Source organism: Scyliorhinus canicula, chromosome 6, assembly GCF_902713615.1.
Source record: "Scyliorhinus canicula chromosome 6, sScyCan1.1, whole genome shotgun sequence".
Classification (NCBI taxonomy): Eukaryota; Metazoa; Chordata; class Chondrichthyes; order Carcharhiniformes; family Scyliorhinidae; genus Scyliorhinus; species Scyliorhinus canicula.
In genome coordinates, this window is record NC_052151.1 from 61,265,483 (window position 1) to 61,286,726 (window position 21,244).

General features: G+C 45.7%; 1 protein-coding gene across 1 annotated transcript in view; it reads right to left on the reverse strand.

Annotated features, from left to right (window-relative positions):
• Positions 1–8,213: 8,213 nt before the first annotated feature.
• The window catches only part of ube2j1 (ubiquitin-conjugating enzyme E2, J1), a 72,206-nt gene continuing 59,175 nt past the window's right edge, over positions 8,214–21,244 (reverse strand). Inside the window, exon 8 of the mRNA XM_038799359.1 lies at positions 8,214–11,185. Within this exon, the coding sequence (XP_038655287.1) occupies positions 10,898–11,185 (288 nt within the window). The 3' untranslated portion in view covers positions 8,214–10,897. The remainder of the gene's footprint in view (positions 11,186–21,244) is intronic.

Genomic DNA, 21,244 nt, shown 5'->3' on the forward strand with positions numbered 1-21,244 from the left:
GGTTGCAAAAATAGGGATGGACAAGGTCATGGGGATTTGAATGTAAAAATGATCAGAAGCCATTGATGTGTGATCAAGAATTGGTGGGGGTTAGAAATAGCCAATAGAGCTTGGAGGAGCTCAAGTTTATGAAAGGTGGAAGAGTCAGGCCAGCAGCATATTGGAATAACTGGATTTGGAAGTTATAAAGGCATGCAGGAAAATGGATAAGCTGTAGAGATGGACAGTGTTATTACGATGGAATTGCATATAACAGGTTATAAAGCCACTAACTCAATTCTGGGGCCAACAGTTTTTTTTTTGAAATGGAGGGGTAAGAAATTGGTGGAAAAAATACATAGGCACAGGCTTTGATCTTCCCAATGTTTGTACAAGTATTTTGCATTATAAATTGCTAAATACATTCCTTTTTTTTTAATAAACATTTTATTGAGGTATTTTTGGTATAGTAACAACAAAATGAACAATATACATGAAACCATAAACATAGTGCAAAAGATTTGCCATCCGAGGGTCGGACGACGGCTTCCACAGAACGTGGGAGCCATTCATGCAACTGTTCCGGGACCTATTTGTGGCCAATGTACAAGAGGAAGAATAGTCGGGGGAAGGTAGCGGGAGGGGGGGGGGGGGCTACAGGTTCGTTACGGGGGTTCGATGGCTAGCTAAGGCCCAAAACCAAGCTAAATAAACATGTTGAGGGGGGGAGGGGGGGGGGGGGGCGCAGTTACTACTACGAAGATGCTTACCTGTAAATATGTATGTTAATTTTTGCGTGTTTGTTTTTGTTTGTTTTTTTTTCTCTCTCCTAACAATTTGTAATTTGTTCAATATAAAATACGAAAACTGAATAAAAACATTTATAAAAAAAAACATAGTGCAAAAGCTATTTACCTCTCGTACAGGTCCCACCCTTATTGACCCCCCCCCCCACCAATCCCCCGCTAATGATTAATTTTCCGCAAAGAAGTCAACAAACGGTTGCCACCTCCGGGTGAATCCTAACAGTGACCCTCTCAAGGTGAACTTGATTTTCTCCATGCAGAGAAAGCTAGCCATTTCCAATAGCCAGGTCTCCGACTTCAGGGCTTTGAGTCCCTCTATGCTAATAGTATCCGTCTCCAGGCTACCAGTGAAGCATAGGCCAAAACGTCTGCCTCTTTCTCCTCCTGGATTCCCGGGTCTTCTGACACCCCGAAAATCGCCACCTCTGGACTCAGCACCACTCTTGTTTTTTTTTTGGGAAATGTTTTTTATTGAGTTTTCATATTTTGTATCCAACAAATTACAAATTATTAGAAAAAAAACACGCAAAAATTAACATGTATATTTACAGGTAAGCATCTTCATATTGCCACCCCCTTTAACCGGCATACATATTTTACATCCCCCAATATGGCCGAGGCACATGTTTATAGGCATTTATTTACAATTTGGTTTTGGGCCTTAGCTTGCCATCAGACTGTCGCTTGCAGCTTTGTCCTTCCTTTTTTTTTCGAATACTTTTTATTCAAGTTTTCAACAACAAATTTTATCACAACAGAGTAAAACAGTAACCCCTCCCATCCAATACGAAAACAATAAATGAACAAGAAAAAGAAATAAGCGTAAAACCATGAGAACAAACCCCCATAACGAACCCGTAGCCCTCCCCCCCCCGGCTACCTTCCCCCGATTCCCGTCCATTTCCCCCTGATTCTTAGCCACCCGACTATTCTTCCTCTTGTTCGTTGGCCACAAACAGGTCCCGGAACAATTGAATGAATGGCTCCCACGTTCTGTGGAAGCCGTCGTCTGACCCTGGGATGGCGAATTTGATTTTCTCCATTTGGAGAGATTCCGAGAGGTTGGACAGCCAGTCTGCAGCTCTGGGTGGTGCTGCTGACCGCCAGCCAAACAGGATTCTACGGCGGGCGATCAGGGAGGCAAAGGCAAGGGCGTCCGCCCTCCTCCCCAGGAATAGATCTGGCTGTCTGAAACCCCGAAGACCGCCACTATCGGGCATGGCTCCACCCTCACCACTTTGGACATAGCCTCGAAGAAGGCTGTCCAGTACTCCACAAGTCTGGGGCAAGACAAGAACATGTGGGCATGGTTGGCCGGGCCCCTTTGGCACCGTTCACATCTGTCCTCCACCTCCGGGAAGAACCTACTCATACGGTTTCTTGTTAAGTGGGCTCTATGTACCACTTTTAGTTGCGTCAGGCTGAGCCTTGCGCACGTGGAGGTGGAGTTGACCCTATGCAGTGCTTCGCTCCAGAGTCCCTACCCTATCTCAATCCCTAAGGTCATCCTCCCATTTCTTTCTTGTTGCGTCCAGTATGGTGTCGTCCCTTTCTACCAGTCGGTCATACATGTCGCTACAGTTCCCTTTCTCTAGGATACTTGCGTGCAGTAGGTCTTCCAGTAGTGTCTGTCGTGGCGGTTGTGGGCGCTATGTCTTTTCGTCCGACGTCATTTCGTCCAACGACACTTCGTCCACGTCTTTTGGTCCAACGTCTTTTTGTCCGCCCGTCTTTTGGTCCAACGTCATTTCGTCCAATTATCCAATTACAAATAGTTTAATTTAGTTTTTCAATGTTACTGCTCAAGGATCCTCTCCACCTATTTCGCCTCTTGAGGTTGAGTTCTGCATTTGTGCTGCTTGATCTCCAGACATTATTAAGATAAGCTGCAGGATATTCACCCATGTATGCTCCAGCGTGATGAGAGCCATTGTATCTGATGGAATATTTGATCATTTCAGACCTGTAATGTCAGAACCCACTGCCAACCAGAGGTTTTAATCACTCGACGAAAATCGAGTTTAAATCTGCTTCTTTCAGAACTGCACTCATTGTCTAAATCCAATTAGACTCCCACTTATATCTGTGTCTGTCGGAATTGTAGAATATCAAATCATCTTGTCCTCTCCCCATTATTCTCTCTCGGGTACAGTTCTGGAAATCTAACTTTTAGGGAATTTCGGGAATTTACAATTTACATAAATTTTAAGTAATTTCGGGATATTCTACAATATATCCGAAGAGCTTTAAACCTGAAAAAGACTAGGCATCAGATAAACAAAGAGTGGAGACATTTCAAGAATGTGGGGCATACATTGCAGGTATTATTAACTTTTAGGGAATTTTGGGAATTTACAATTTACATCAATTTTAAGTAATTTCGGGAATTTTAAGTAATTAGTAAACTTTTAGATTTTTTAACTGCATTTTTAGATTTTTTAACTTTTTAAACTGCATTTTTCAACTTGCATTTTACTTGCATTGTATCAATTACTTGCATTTTAGCAATTAAATTCACTTGCTGTATTGTACTTGCATTTTATCAATTAAATGGTTTTATACGGAGTTAATTTGTAATTGGATAATTGGACGAAGTGACGTTGGACCAAAAGATGGGCGGACAAAAAGACGTTGGACCAAAAGACGTGGACGAAGTGTCGTTGGACGAAGTGACGTCGGACGAAAAGACGCGACACGGGTTGTGGGTATATCCTTGTCTCCTTTCGTAAGAAGTTTTTGAGCTGCAGATACTGTAGCTCGTTCCCCCTGGCTAGCCAAAATTTCTCTGTCAGTTCGTCCAGTGTTGCGATCCTGCCGTCCGTGTATAGGTCCCTGACTGTCAGTGTCCCTCCGCCCTGCCTCCACCTTTTGAAGGTGGCGTCAGTCAGTGCTGGTGTGAACCTATGGTTGTTGCAGATGGGAGCTTTGTCTGACATTTTGGTCAGGCCAAATTGCTGCCGCAGTTGGTTCCAGGATTGGAGGGTGGCTGTCACCACTGGGTTGCTGGAGTGTTTTTTGGGTGGGGATGGGAGTGCTGCCGTGGCGAGGGCCCGGAGGGAGGTCCCCATGCAGGAGGCCTCCACCGCACGCACCCACTCGGCCTCTGGCTCCTGGATCCATCCCCTTACTCACTCGGCTGTTGCCGCCCAGTGGTAGAATTGTAGGGTCGGGAGGGCTAGTCCCCCCCTGGATTTTGTTTTTTATAGAACCTTCTTTGGGATCCTAGCATTTTTACCCCCCCATACGAACGCCATGATAAGTTTGTCCAGCGCTTTGAAAAAGGAAGAGGAACCTGGGCAGTACGTTCATTTTGATCGTCTGGACTCTCCCCGCGAGGGAGTGGGAGCGTGTTCCATCTTTGCAGGTCCTTTTTTACATCCTCCGTCAGGCTGGTGAGGTTCCATTTGTGGATCCCTTTCCAGTCATGGGCTATTTGGATCCCCAGGTAGCGGAATTTGTGTCGGGCTTGTTTGAACGGCAGCCCCTTTAGTGCTGCCCTGCCTGCGCGCGCGCCCCCCCCCCTTACAGGTGCTTTTGCTCATGTTGAGTTTGCAGCCCGAGAAGGCTCCAAACTCTTTCAGGAGCGCAATGATTCCGTCCATGCTGCTCTGTGGGTCCGAGATGTAGAGGAGCAGGTCATCTGCATAGAGTGAGACTCTGTGCTCTCTGCCTCCCCTTCGGATCCCCCTCCAATTTTTTGCTGCCCTGAGCGCGATTGCTAGCGGCTTGATTGCTAGTGCGAACAGCAGCGGGGACAGTGGGCATCCTTGTCTGGTGCCCCTGTGCAGCTGCAAGTATTGGGAGTTGGTATTGTTGGTCCGTACGCTCGCCATGGGAGCGTTGTATAGGAGCTTTACCCAAGTGGTGAACCCTGTTCCAAGCCCGAACCGCTCCAGTACCTCTATGAGGTATTTCCATTCGACTCTGTCGAAGGCCTTTTCTGCATGCAGGGAGACGACCACCTCTTGTGTTCTCTCCCCGGAGGGGGTCATTATCACGTTCAGCAGGCGCCTGATGTTCGAGGTAAGCTGTCTACCTTTGACGAAGCCCGTCTGGTCCTCTGTGACCACCTCAGGTACACAGTCTTCTAGCCTTTTGGCTAGGATTTTGGCATCTGCGACCACTCTTGTTTTTAACACCATGGACATGACGTTCGCAAACCCCTGCCAAAATCCCCTAAGCTTTGGACATATCCAAAACATGTGGACATGATTCGCTAATCCTCCTGCACATTTTGCACACCTGTCCTCCACCCCAAAAAATCTGCTCATCTGGGCCACTGTCATGGGAGCCCGGTGAACAACCTTAAATTGTGTCAGGCTGAGCTTGACACATGTTGCGGATGCGTTGACTCTACTCAACGCGCCTGCCCATAGACCATCCTCCATCTCACCTCCCAGCTCCTCCTCCCACTTGCGCTTCAGCTCCTCTGTCTGCATCTCCTCCGACCCCATAAGCTCCTTATAAACGTCCAAGACACTCCCTTCTCCTACCCACCCTCTGGACACTACCCTGTCCTGAATCCCACTTAGTGGTAGGAGCGGGAAGGTTGACACCGGTTTACGAAGGAAGTCCCGCACCTGCAGATACCTGAATGTTTCCCCTCGCCAACCCAAATGTTACCTCCAACGCCCTCATACTCAGAAAGCTCCCCTCTATGAACATATCCTCCATCCTCTCAATCCCTATTCTCCACCTAACCGGAACACCCCCTCCCCCCCCTCCTCCCCCCTCCATACTCCCGGGGCAAACTGGTGATTATCACAGATTGTGGCCCAGACAGATGCTCCCACATGCCTCCTCCATTGGCCCCAAACTCTCAGGGCCGCAAACCACCACTGGACTGGTGGAGTACCGTGCCAGCAGGAATGACAGAGGCGCAGTTACAAACGCCCCTAGACTGGTGCCCTTACACGAAGCCACCTCCATACGCTCCCATGCCGACCCCTCCCCCACCACCCACTTCCTGATCATGGCTATATTAGTCGCCCAGTAATAGTTGCTAAAATCTAGCAGCGCCATACTGCCCTCTCCCCGACTCTGCTCAAGCATTACCTTCCTTACTCGAGGGGTCTTGCCCACCCAGACAAAGCCGGTGAGCACTCTGTTGACCCGCTTAAAAAAGGACTGCAGAATAAAGATGGGGAGACACAAATACAAATAGGTATCTCCGGAGGACCGTCATCTTCACCATTTGCACCCTACCAGCCAGAAACAACGCAAACGTGTCCCATCTCCGAAAATCGTCCTTCATTTGGTCCACTAGCAGGGCCAGATTCAATTTATGCAGCTGGTCCCATTCCCACACCGCTTGGATGCCTAGGTACCTAAAGCTTCCCTCTACTAACCTAAACAGCAGCTCTCCCAGTCACCTCTCCTGGACCACAAACAACTCACTCTTTTCCATATTAATACCCCGAAAACCAGCCAAATTCTCCTAGAATCCTCATAATTTCTTCCATCCCCTCTAATGGGTCCGATACATACAGAAGCAGGTCATCCGCATAGAGCAAAACCCTGTGCTCCACCTCACCCCCCCGGACCAGTCCTCTCCAGCCCCTTGAGGCTCTGAGCAATTGCCAACAGCTCTATAACAAGCGCAAACAACAGTGGGGAAAGGGGGCATCGCTGTCTCGTCACCCGGTGCAGTCTAAAACAGTCCGATGTTGCCCTATTTGTCCGTACTTTTGCCACAGGAGCCTGATACAGCAACCTGACCCAGTCAAAAAGCCCCTCCCGAATCCGAACCGTCCCAGTATCACCCACAGATAATCCCATTCTACTCAATGAAAAGCCTTTTCTGCATCCATTGCGATCACTACCTCCACCTCCCTACCTTCTGGGGGCGTCATGATCACATTTAACAGCCTACTTACATTGGCCACCAACTGCCTGCCCTTAACAAACCCAGTCTGGTCCTCCCCAATAATGTCTGGAACACAATCCTCGATCCTGGAAGACAAGAGTTTGGCCAGAAACTTGGCATCTACATTCAACAGGGAGATCGGCCTGTAGGACCCACAAAGCTCCGGGTTCTTGTCCCTCTTAAGAATCAGCGAAATCGTTGCCTGTGACATCTCGTCAGGGGCAGCACCCCTCTTTCCCTTGCCTCATTGAACAGCCTCAACACCGACCCTAATATCCCCAAGAACTTTTTATATAACTCCACTGGGTACCCATCCGGGAGCTTACCCGCCTGCATGGCCCTCCAGCCCTCCACTTCCAGCCCGATTGGGGCCCCCAGCACTTCTACCCGCTCCCAATCCATCTTTGGGAAAATCAGCCCCTCCAAGAAGTGCCTCATTCCCTCCGGCCCCGTAGGGGATTCCAACCCGTACAGCCTGCTGCAGAAATCCCTAAACGCCTTATTCACCCCTGCTGAATCGCCAACCAGGTTCCCACCTCCGTCCTTTACTTTTGCTATCTGCCTCCCTCTTCCTAAGCTGGTGTGCAAGCATTCTGCCGGCCTTCTCTCATAGATCGCCCCACTCACCTTTCTCAGCTGCTCCACCGTCCTCCCTGTGGTTAACAAGCCGACCTCCGCCTGTAGCCTCCGCCATTCCCTTAAAAGCCCTATCTCGGAGGTCTCCTCAGACCTCCCATCAACCTGTAGTATCTCCTTAACCAGTCGGTCCGTCTCTGCCCTGCCCACCTTCTCCCCATAAGCCCGGATCGAGATCAGCTCCCTTTGACCACCGCCTTCAGCGCTTCCCAGACCATTGCTGCTGAAATTTCCCCCATGTCATCGTCCTGCAGGTAGCTCAGAATACATTTCCTCAGGCACTCTCACACCCCTTCATCCGCCAAAAGTCCCACATCCAACCTCCAGTGCAGGCGCTGGTTACTGTCTTTACTAACCTGCAGGTCAACCCAGTGCGGAGCATGGTCTTAGATTGTAATCGCCAAGTACCCAGTGTCCACCACCCCAGCCAGCAAGGCCTTGCTCAAAATAAAGAAATCAATCAGGGAGTTCACTTTATGCACGTGAGTAGGAGAACGCCTTTACCCTCGGCTGCCCAAATCTCCATGGATCCACCCACCCCCTCAAATATCAGCTCCATGAACCCTCTTAGTTCCTTTGCCATTGCTGCCACCCTGCCCATTTTCAAGCTTGACCGGTCCAAGCCAGGGTCAATAACTTGTGTTGAAGTCCCCGCCCATGACCAACCTGTGCGAGTCCAGGTCCGGTATCTTGCCCAGCATCTTCTTTATAAACACCACATCATCCCAATTTGGCGCATTCACATTTACTAATACCACCTGCACCCCCTCTGGCTTCCCACTGACCATAATGTACCGAACTCCCACATCCAAGACTATTCTACCCGCTTATTGATCAGGATCGCGACGCTAAATACATTCCTAATGAGAAAATATTAGCAAAAAAAAAAAAAATAGGATGGTAAAACATGACAAGAGATCAAGTAGTGTGGGTTGACAAGATTTTTATTACGTTATTGAAATCTAAGCAGATTACAAGATATTTTTGAATTTCCTTTTTAGGATCTGTTTTAGTGATGCTCCCCTGCCCCTGTGATCTCTGTAGAGGATAATCAAGAATTCATCAACTTTGGAATGCAGATAACAGAACAGATTGAAAGAATGAGTGCCGGTTTCATTGATGGAAAATGTCAAAGGATTATGAAAAAAAGCACTATAAATGGACAGAGGGCTGATGCATGGAATTACAGTAAACAAATTGAATCTTTTAAATCTATTGCTCGCACTACAGTATGTTACTCATTCCAAACAAAACATACATTTCATTAAAAAAATTTACATATTTATATTTTAATACAGTAAACCTAGGACTTCAGTTACTTGCAGAAAATGTATGGTCATAGAAAGCAGAGAAGGCCAAGTACCCAAGTCCTTGAATTATGATTTAACCAAGTGTTAATACGAAAATGTAAATGCTGGACATATACTGATGAATCAATGTCTGTAATAAGAATAGTTAATTATGCTTAATGGAACAGCAAGTGTAACTTCACTGTTCACTGCCTGCTGTGTATTTCTGGCATAAAATGAATGCTTTATGTCTGCAAACATCAATAATGACCTATTTCTACATAGGATTATATAACACAGAAGTCAGTCAGTCATTCTGTCCTTTGTATGTGTGCCCACTCTTTGAAAGAGCTGATTCGTCTCATTCCCCTGCTCCTTCCCTATTGCCCTGCAATTCTTCCCTTTTCTAGTTGTTCAAAAAAATCCACTAAGTACAACATTTTATAGTAGCCAAGTAAATATTAAATTTAATGTTTAATAACTGCATTAGTTTCAATTTCTATATTTTCAGCTGCATGGGTCTCTTCAGTTCAACTGCATAGACCATTATTGATAAAACATGATAATTTAAAAAGTCATTTATTTGTTCCATGCCAGGAAGTGAGTATAAACAAAACAAATCTGAATTTACATTTATTCAACAGAATGTTTATTTCACTGTTGTTTGTATCTGGCATTGGCTAACGTGTGTATATATTATATATATTATATATAATATATACAGGAAGTACTCTGTTTTAATAACTTTCCATTGTTGTGCTGAGGCAGAACAGTGTTTCTAACACCATGCTGAATAAACTATGACACAAAAATTCTGCAATAATTTGTCTGGCATGCATGGCACAAAAGCACTATTTTTAAGATGCCAGGCTGATATGCCAATATTTATTCTGAAGCCAAGAAAGGCAAAGTATTTCATAAAACAAAAACAATGGACTGTTCATTAGATTTCCACGTTGAGCAATTTAATGACAATGATGCATTAAAACGTCAGGACACTGACTGCAGGGCAACTGTAAAGTGCTGCGGCACCACTTGTGCACAGTATTCAGGGTCCCACAAAAATCAATTCTGGAGCCGAAAAATCTTAAACATTCACATCTGTATGAGATAGTTTGTTCTTGTGGTTTCATATTTGAAACTGGTGACTTTACATTGGCAAAATTCATTGTTCACAGGGCATCCAACAAAATAACAGTGCCCCCTGTCTACTCAGTAAAGCAGACAATATTTACTCATACTTCAGACAATCAAAAATGTAAACAATGGAGCATCCTGTATATGAAAATTAAAAGCATCGCTCTGCAACTTGTAATGAAGAGTTCAATTTTGTAATATATTTTATATATTTACACATACACACATTACAATCACCAACTGACATGCTACAGCATTCGTAGCTTGGTTAAGGAAAATAAACAACCAGGAGTACTGGTTTTCCATCACTTAGCAGAAAAACTCATATTTGATTATTTTGTTAACAACTCGAGGAACTTAACTAAGCACTAGACCCCCTAATCACTATCTCACCCTTTTTATATTTTTACAAATATAGTTCCTTTGACTTAACACAAAAGTTACAGATAACACCACCTATTGATTTTGGTTTTATTTTTAAGGATTTTATACTAATTCTCTGGTTGGATCTTTGTTTTAAGATTTGTGCATTTTAAAATTTACTTTGGGATGTTTATTAAAACACTGATAATCTTATACCATGAAACTAGCATGAAACTAGCTTATACCGCAACAGCTACGTAGCAGTGTTGAATGATAAATTTGGGTTTTAGATTTGCTATAGACATACCTGACTACGTATTCAAATGAAAGTGAATGTTTATACTCCCCCGACAGGGTTAAGGCATTTGTTAATTCGTAGAAACAGGACTCATTTCTAAAAGGTAAAATTGCATATTACCCCGCTAGCACTCAGGTTATGAGCCAAATGAACTTTACAATGATCCACAGAAACTTCTCAGTAAACAGATTAGCACCCTCAGAATTAGTGACATTTTTGAACAGCATGGTCTCAACAAGAATCACTCAATTCTACAAGATAAATTGAATTTAACCAGAGTTTGATGAAAGATATTCCTGAATGGGTTTCCCTGCAGTATTACATTTTGGAAAATGCCTCTGTTTATTACCCCAAGGACAATAATTATGCATAAGCCTTGCATTCTGTAACATTTTAAAATCCCTTTTGGGTAGATTATTCAAAGCCCTTGCATATCCTGGCCATTAATATGGGGGGTTTGGATGTTAAAATACATGATATGATGTATAATAAATCCAGTCTATGGCTATGCAAAGCAGGATCATTACAATTCATAGTCAAATCTGTATTCATTCGACATGTAAATCCTTCGGAAAATTAGGGCAGCCAGTGCTAATGTGAGGATGACAATTAGGACAGTGGATCCTATTTGATTGCTGTTAGTTGGGTGACGAACTGGAGTATATGATGGTGAAACTGGACGCCTCGACTGTTGCTGCTGCTGAGCGCGTCGCTGCTGTTGAGTACGCCGCTGTCTAGGGCTTAAGCTTATAGTATTGGATCTGCTCTGTGGTGGTTCCAGAGTTCCAGTGTGAGTATCATCTCCATCAGTCTATTAAAAAAAAATCAAAAACCTTTTCTTTTCCAATAATTGTATGGAAAACATTTTAATTATAACAAAATAACATAATATAATATAAAACAAATGCTTCAAGTTACAATGTAAAAAGAGCACAATAAAGAACACATCCAATCTTAACCCCCAACATTAAAACTAAAACACCCATAACAACTGACAGTGACTAACTCTTTAAAAACAGGGAATGAATGGTTGCCATCTTAGGTAGAACCTCCTAATGGTATACTTGACCGTCGCCAAATGTAGGAACTCCATGCAGTCACCCAACCAGACCGAGGCACTGAGCAGTGTAGGAGAGAACCATCCAAGCAGAACCTGCCTCTGCACTATTAATGAAGCAAAGGTGAGGACATTGCCTTCACCTCTGTCAACAGCATAACTGAGTCCTATACCCTGAAAATGACCACAAGTTTGACATTAAGAATTTCTGACATGGTGATAAAAGGTGATCCAAAAGCTCAATAGCTTGGGACATAACCAGAACATAGAGTATGGTTAGCGGCACCCGAGAACACAGCTCATTCCTGTCGTCCACAGCTGGAAAAAATAACCACTCATCCGCGCCTTGGTCAGATGAGCTCTGTGCACCACTTTGAACTTGAAACCAAGCCGAGCACAGGAAGTCATGAGTGAGAAGAGCCTCACTCCAAACCCAATCCACCTTCACCTAATTCAACAAAGCCGATGCTGCTGATCTAGGATCTGGCCATACCCAAAATACTGCCCCGCCAGACCCGGCCATTAATACCGGAAATACTCCGCCACCTGACCCGGTCAAAGGTAAAGAGGAAGGCTAACCTTCCCCCTTTACAAACAGGGCGTTAACCCTCTCCAACCCCTTCCCCTCCCATGATCAAAGCATCCAGTCTAAGCCCGCTGGTGCGAAGAGAGGATTACAACAACATGCAGCTAAATTTAGAATGCTGTCTGAACGGCTTCCAGATTCTCAGGGTGGACACCACTACCGGATTCAAAGAAAATCAAAGAAAAAGAGAGTGGAAACCAGACAGTTACTAAAGCAACCAAATTAGAGCCCCTAAAAGAACTCCCCTCCATTTTCCACCACATGGAACTCGAATCACTGAGCCAATTCAGTACTTTTTCAATATTGGCAGCCGAATAATAAAACAACAAATTGGGTAAAGCTAAACCACCTGTTTATCTCTGGAGAAATGCCCTATGGGTTTTTGGAGTCTTACCCGCCCAAATTAAAGAGAACACTAATTTGTTAACTCTGTCAAAGAAAGATTTGGAGAGAAAAGTGGGAAGACATTAAAAAAGAAAGAAAAACCTTGGGGGACATTCATTTTAATAGTCTGAACCCTGCCCGCTAAGGACAGGAAGAGGATATCACACTTCTTCAAGTCAGATTCGACCCCATTCACTAGACTAGCATAATTTACTTTACGAAGCAAGGCCCAATCGTGGGCCACCTGGATTCTCAGATAGCGAAAGCTATATCTGGCCAGGCAAAGTGGCAACATTTCCAGATAGACACCCCTCCGGGGGGAGGGACAGGGTTTAAACCAGAAAGTATTCGCTTTTGTATAAATTCAACTTACACCCAGAGAAGGAGCCAAAACTCCAAAGTAGCTTCATTATCTCATGAAAATGAAAAATGAAAATCGCTTATTGTCACGAGTAGGCTTCAATGAAGTTACTGTGAAAAGCCCCTAGTTGCCACATTCCGGCGCCTGTCCGGAGAGAAACTGGGTCTGTAGAATAAAGCAGATCATCTGCATATCGAGGACACTATTCTCCCTCCCTCCCCGATTTCTCGCCTTCCACTTATTGGAAGATCTTAACGTTACGGCCAGTGGTTCAATTGCTAAAGCAAATAGAAGCGGAGACATTGGACATCTCTGCTTCGTATCCCTGTGAACACAATCGGGGGCCGTATACAGTAAATACAGGGGCTGGTTTAGCTCACTGGGCTAAATCGCTGGCTTTTAAAGCAGACCAAGCAGGCCAGCAGCACAGTTCGATTCCCATACCAGCCTCCCCAGACAGGCGCCGGAATGTGGCGACTAGGGGCTTTTCACAGTAACTTCATTGAAGCCTACTCGTGACAATAAGCGATTTTCATTTATTTTCATTTTTCAAATAAACCCATGATATGATCTTTTGCCCAAAATCAAACCTCCCGGGAATCTTAGATCTCTACTCCACCCTATCAAACGCTTTTTTGGCATCCATGGAAACTATCACCTCTGGTTCGTGTACTTGAGAGGCGGAAAAAGGACAATATTCAACAGTCGACACATATTGGCTGACTTTTGATGAAGCACATCTGGTCTTCCGAGATCACATCTGGGAGGCAGGGCTCCAACTGCCATGCCAGCGCTTTTGCAGGTAATTTAGTGCCTGCATTCAAAAGCGAGATGGATCAAAACAAACCACATTCTGTAGGGCCGTGTCCTTCTTCAGGATCAGGGAAAAAGAGGCTTGCGCAAGTGTAACAAGTAATAAACACCGGGACAAGGAGTCATGGAACATATCTAATATTAAAAGGGATCACCTGTTCTGCAAACTTCCAATAAAACACAATTGGCATCAGGGCCAGGAGCTTTATCCATCCGCATTAACCCAATGCATTTCATAACTTCCTCGGGCCCAAATGGGAATTCCAACTCCTCCCGCCTCTCTACCAATCGGAAGGATAACCCATCTAAAAACTCAGTCATGGCTGAACTCTCCTCCAGCAGCCCAATAGAGCATTTCCAAAAGCTGCGTTAACTTTGGGCGGAGTGAAAACCAACTGCAACCCAAGTCAGTTATCTGCACATCGCCTGGAAGGCAGCCTGCCACCTCAGCTGATGAGCCTTCTCCCCACGTTCATAAAATGTCCCCCTTCAACATCACAGCTGGCTCACTGCCTTACCTGTTGACAGTAATTCCTCTGAGGAAGGAGCAGTGCTCCAAAAGCTAGTGTTTGAAACAAAAATGTTGGACTTTAACCTGGTGTTGTAAGACTTCTTACTGTACATATTTACATTTATCATACATCCTATGTTTCTTCATATATGGAACGATCGTTCTGGACTGTATGCAGAACAACACTTTTCACTGTACCTTGGTACAGGTGATATAAATCAAATCCAATCCAAACCAAATTTAATATACTCCCCAATGGCAGAGGACATGCATTCGTAAAATCTTTTGTCTGCCAACAACACCATATCCAATCTCCGTGAAGGGCGTTGGGAGACACCTAACTCCAGCATTAAATCCACAAAATAATAATAATAATAATAAAAATCTCTATTGGCACAAGTAGGCTTACATTAATACTGCAATGAAGTTACTGTGAAAATCCCCTAATTGCCACATTCCGACACCTGTTTCGGTACATGGAGGGAGAATTCAGAATGTCCAATTCACCTAACAGCCCGTCATTCAGGACTCTGAGGAGGAAGCCGGAGCACCCGGAGGAAACCCCCGCAGACAGACACAGGGAGAACGTGCAGACTCCACACAGTGACCCAAGTCAGGACCCTGGCGCTGTGAAGCAACAGTGCTAACCACTGTGCTACCATGCCACCCTATGTGGGGCATGACCTGAAATAGAAATCACCGAATACGCCGCCCTCTTCACCCAAGGGAGGAGACACCTATCCACCACAGAAAAGTCAATATGTGAGTGAACCTGATGGGCATGGGAAGAGGAAGAAAGAAAAATCTTAAATCCCTCAGGTGCGCCACCCCCCCTGTCTGCTCCATGAAAACCAACAACATTTTTGCCACACCTCATGGAGTCAATCCAACCTTTGGATCTAGAACATAGCTTAAGTCACCACCCAAGAATAGCTGATGCAAATCCAAATTGTGAATCCAAATCAGGAATGGAGACTAGTAACCTGTTAACAAAATCCATATCATTCCAATTATGCACACAGACATTAACCAGGACTACCAGGTGCCTGCCATGGGCCCACTAACAATCATACATCTGCCATTAGGATTCGCCAAGATCTTAGCAGGCAGAAATAGAACCCTTTTATTGATCAAATTGCCCCACCCCAGACCTACCGTCAAAGCCAGAGTGAAATACTTGGCCCACCCCTTCCTCAACCGTGCCTGGTCCCTTACCCTCAAATAAGTGCTGCAGAAACACCACATCAGCATTCAAACTTTAAAAAAAAATTTTAAGTACCCAATTCTTTTTTCCCCAATTAAGGGTCAATTTAGCATGGCCAATCCACCTAACCTGCACATCTTTGAGTCGCGGGGGTGAGACCCACCCAGACACAGGGAGAATGTGCAAACTCCACACGGACAGTGACCCAGGGCCAGGATTCGAATCCGGGTCCTCAGTGCCGTAGGCAGCAATGCTAACCATTGTGCCACGTGCTGCCGCATTCAAACTTTTAAGGTGAGCAACTACCCCATACCTTTTCATTAGGCCATTCAACCCCCTTACATTTCAGGTGACCAACTGAATTGGAGGCCTCCCACCCTCGATCCTAAGTCAGCCAATTCAACCAATAGAACAAAGAAAAGAACACAGAAAAGTACTGCACAGGAACAGGCCCTTCGGCCCTCCAAGCCTGCGCCGACGATGCTGCCCGTCGAAACTGAAATCTTCTACACTCCCGGTGTCCATATCCCCCTATTCCCATCCTATTCATGTATTTGTCAAGATGCTCCTTAAAATGTCACTATCGTCCCTGCTTCCACCACTTCCTCCAGCAGCGAGTTCCAGGCACCCACCACCCTCTTGCGTAAAAAACTTCCCTCCTACATCTCCTCGAAACCGTGCCCCTCGTACCTTAAACCTATGTCCCCTGGTAATTGACCCCTCTACCCTGGGAAAAAGTCTCTGACTATCCACCCTGTCTATGCCCTCATAATTTTGTAGACCTCTATCAGGTCGCCCCTCACGAACAAACCTAGTTTATTCAACCTCTCATCATAGCCAATGCCCTCCATACCAGGCAACATCCTGGTAAATCTCTTCTGCACCCTCTCCTACTTCTATAAGCCTATTTGGGGCCCCCAGGCCTTCCACCAGCTCCTCATCAACATTCATTAACTGCAACCCTCCCAGAAACCACCTCATCCCCTCTTCCCAAAAAAGAAAGAAATGGCCCCAAGAAAGAAAGAAATGGCCCCAAACATTAGTTCACAGCAGCAACACGGCATCTCCACCAAAGTTCAAAGTCCTCATTCTCCTGCCAGTCCATTGCCTCTGACAAATTCTTCTGTCACCTCCTCCACCGATCCAAAGTACAACTCCCGGCCTTCATGGGTCACCCACAGACGTACCGGGAATAGTAGCCCAAACTTCACCCCCTCGACCTTGTTATAACTTGCTCTCCACCCAGGTTCTGGTGCACTCAAATTTCACTGCCCTCCCAGGTGCAATGCTTCGTCTGCCTGGCCCACCTCATAATTTATTCCTTGTCCAGGAAACGGTACAACTGCACCACCATCGCCCTTGGCGACTCGTTCCTCTGGGGCTCTCATATTAGCGCCCTGTGCGCCCAATCCACCTCCAAAGGCCGTGCAAACATACTCTCTCCTTGCATCTTCTCCAGCATCCTCCCCACTTACACGCCAACATCGGGTCCTTCACTCCTGTCTGGCAGGCCCACAATCTTTGTGTTCTGCCTATGTGACTGGTTCTCCAGATCTTCAACCTTCTTGTTCAGGAAGCTCACCAGCTGGTCTGCTCCCTGCCCCTCTGCCATCTCCACATGCATTGCAGGCGCCACACTAACTCTAACTGACTGATTCCCTCTTTTGCGACTGCTTCTGGCCCTCGGCTACATACACCAGAGGGTCACTCTCTTCCACTCGCTCTCCTGTACCTTTTTCCACCTCACATCCACCTGTTAACCAGGGAAAAGGTCCAAACAAAACACCACAAGCAGGAACCACCAAATGTGGGACCCCTCACTCAATGGCCGCCACCGGAAGTCCCTGTGCTGCACAGGCTGAATTTGCACTGATTGGTAGATCAGATGAGGGGGGGGCTTTCAGAGGTGGTACGCTCTCCCGTTGTCATTGGCGGGAAAGTTCAGACACTTAAGTGACGGTCCTCCCAAGGTTGTTTGTTTGTTTTCCAGAGCCGTCAATTTTTATCCTCAAGGTGTTCTTCAAAAATGTGAATGCAGTGATCTCGGGATTTGTTTGGGTGGTGTAACCCTGCAGGTGAAAAAGGTGCTGCTGGAGCGGGGGCGGGCTCTTCCGAATTTTATAAATTATTACTGGGCGGCGAATATTGCGATGGTCAGGAAGTGGGTAGTGGGGGAGGGGTCGGTATGGGAGCAGGTGGAGGCGGCAAAATATAAAGACACGAGTTTGGGGGCATCGTTAACGGCACCTCTGCCATTCTCGCCGGCTCGGTAGTTGCAGCTGCCGAGGGTGTGGGGACAGTGGAGGCAGCACATGGATTTGGAGGGGACGTTGACCTTCCCGCACCTGCCGCACTGTGGACTGCAGGATAAGGTGGTGTCGAGAACAGGAGTAGGAAAAGGGAAGGTCTCAGAGATTTATAAGGAACTGATGGAGTGGGAGGGAGCCCCAATAAGGGAGGTGAAGAGAAAGTGGGAAGAATAGCTGTGTGTGTGTGTGTGTGTGTGTGTGTGTGTGGGGGGGGGGGGGGGGGGGGGGGGGGGGGAGAGAGAGAAGAGAAGGCATGGGAGAGAAGAGAAGGCATGGGAGAGACGAGTGACGGCAGGAGAACCAAAGGAGGGAGGGCTGGGGATGGTGGCACCGTTTATATAAGCCATGTTGGCTGGGGTCTGTGCTCGGGGGTTTATCGGTTATATTGCTGTGCCTCTGTTCTTGTTGAAATTTGATGTTTAAAATTGTTAAAATTATAAATACCTCAATAAAATATTTTCTAAAAAAAATGTGGCAGCACAGGCGGAAATGGTGGTAAAGAAAACATATGGCATGCTCGTCTTCATAGGACGGGATATAATTTGCTTCACCACCTCACTTGGCAGTGCATTCCAGGCCACCACCACCCTGTATGTGTAAAAAAAACTTCTCGCGCACATCTCCACTAAACCTATCCCCACTCACCTTGAACTTGTGCCCCCGTGTAATTTTCAATTCTGCCCTGGGAAAAAGCCTTCAACTGTTCACCCTATCTATACAAATAATGTTAAAGTTATATAGAACGTTGGTTAGGCCACATTTGGAATACTGTGTCAAATTCTGGTCACCACATTACCAGAAGGATGTGGAGGCTTTGGAGAGAGTACAGAAAAGGTTTACCAGGATGTTGCCTGGTATGGAGGGTATTAGCTGTGAGGAGAGATTGAATAAACTGGGATTGTTCTCCCCAGAGAGGTTGAGGGGCGACCTGATAGAAGTTTATAAAATTATTAGAGGTATAGATAGGGTGAACAGTTGGAGGTTTTTTCCCAGGGCGGAATTGAAAATTCCAAAGAGGCACAAGTTCAAGGTGAAGGGGGATAGGTTCAGTGGAGATATGCGGGGGAAGTTTTTTTTTTATACACAGAGGGTGGTGGTGATCTGGAGTACGCTGGCAAGTGAGGTGGTTGAGGCAGATACGTCAGCAACCTTTTAAGACGTATCTGGATAGGTACATGAACAGACGGGATTTAAAAGGATACAGGTGGTTGGTCTAGATAGGACACGTGATCGGTGCAGGCTTGGAGGGCTGAAGGACCTGTTCCTGTGAATTGTTTCTTTGTAAATAAACCAAAAACGGGTCCTCCGCCTGAAAAAAAGGCCTGAGCAGCTTCCAGATCCATTCAGTTATGCTGTTACAAACCTGATACCTCTAATACTTGTACCCCAAACATTGGCATCTACCTTACCAAAGATCCTAGATAAGCCCCAAAATGTCATGACTCCCTCCGATCTAGCACACGGTCAATTCCAGCTCCACTTGACCCGGTGTCGTAACACAAGTGAAATTAAATGTTATTTTAAAATACCCGAGGCAGCACGTTTGGACAGTGATTAGCACTGTGACCCCCGCTAGGGACCTGTGTTTGATTCAGATCTTGGTTGACTGTCTGTCTGGGTGGAGTTTACATGTTCACCCCGCGACGGCGTGGGTTTCCTCTGGGTGTTCCGGTTTCCATCCACAGTCCAAAGATGTGCAGGTTTGATGGATTGGCCAGACTAAAATTTCTCCTTGGTGTCCGTGCACACATGAACATGCACAACTATATAGTGCTCCTTCTTTGTTCAAGGTCTAAGCACTTTTGTCCAAGGTCTAAGCACTTTTGTCCAGCTCTCTCTGAAGAATCCCACAGGATTCATTGACTGTTGTCAGCCAGAACACACTCCCTGGCCAATTCACAGGTTGCCAGCCAGACAATTGAATAGGCCCCCAAAGCTGGTTCTTAAAATTCCTTCATGCTGATAAGTCTGTATTTTCCTCCAATAAAAAAAATCCTGAACACACTGTCCTGACTAGCAGGCTGCTTCAGTTCAAGTCCACTGCTTAAAGGCGCACTCAGATTATGAGCCGATGGGTGAAAAATAATATAATAAAATAAAATAATAATTTTTTTTTATCACTAATAAACCGTTGCACAGGTCTTTTTCATGGTCCTATTAACCGGTGTTGCTACTTTTAAAGATGCAGTGGTACTCATCCCTATTAAAACTCTTATTTCAAAAATAATACACGACTTATCTTTCCTTACCAAAATGTAAAAGTTGACACTAACTATGAAGAAGTTTATTTCCACATATCTCAGCATCAGATGATTCAATTTCACACTAAAGGAGGCAAAAAGTGACCACTGAACAGTCTACAACTAACAGCCATTACAGTGAGATCAAATGCATCAAGGAATACAGATAACATTCATATAAATAGAACATAGAACAGTACAGCACAGTACAGGTCCTTCAGACCACAATGTTGTGCCGACCATTTATCCTCATCTAAGATCACCTAACCTTCACCGCTTCAATTTACTGCTGTCCATGTGCCTGTCTAAGAGCCGCTTAAATGTCCCTAATGACTGACTCTACGACATCTGCTGGCAGTGCATTCCACACACCTACCACTCTGTAAAGAACCAACCACTGACATCTCCCCTATACCTTCCTCCAATCACCTTAAAATCATGTCCCCTCGTGACAGCCATTTCCACCCTGGAGAAAAGTCTCTGGCTATCCATTCCTCTCATCGCCTTGTACACCTCTATCAAGTCACCTCTTTGCCTTCTTCGCTCCAGGGGCTGGTTTAGCTCACTTGGCTTACCAAGCATGCCAGCAGCACGGTTCGATTCCCGTACCAGCCTCCCCGGACAGGCGCCGGAATGTGGCGACTAGGGGCTTTTTACAGTAACTTCATTGAAGCCTACTCGTGACAATAAGCGATTTTCATTTTTCATTTTCATTTCCAGTGAGAAAAGCACTAGCGCCCTCAACCTCCCTTCATAAGACATGCCCTCCAGTCCAGGCAGCATCCTGGTAAATCTCCTCTGTACTCTCTCCAAAGCATCCAAATCCTTCCTATAATGAGGCGATGAGAACTGGACACAATATTGCAAGTGTGGCCTAACTAGAGTTTTATAAAGCTGCAACAAAACCTAGTGGCTCTTAAACTCAATGCCCCTGTGAATGAAAGGCAACAGACCATACGTCTCCTTAACAACCCTATCAACCTGGGTGGCAACTTTGAGGGATCTATGTACGTGGACCCCAAGATTCCTCTATTCCTCCACACTTCCAAGAATTCTGCCTTTAACCCTGTATTTAGCATTCAAATTCGACCTTCCAAAATGAATCACTTCACATTTATCAAGGTTGAACTCCATCTGCCACTTCTCAACCCAGCTCTACATCCTGTCAATGTCCTGTTGTAACCTGCAACAACCCTCAACACTATCTACAACTCCACCAACCTTCGTGTCATTAGCAAACTTACTAACCCACCCTTTGATTTCCTCATCCAAATCATTTATAAAATCCACAAAAAGCAGAGGTCCCAGAACAGATCCTTGCTGGACACCATTGGTCACCGACCTACAGGTGGAATACTTTCCATCCACTACCACTCGCTGTCTTCTTTCGGCCAGCCAATTCTGT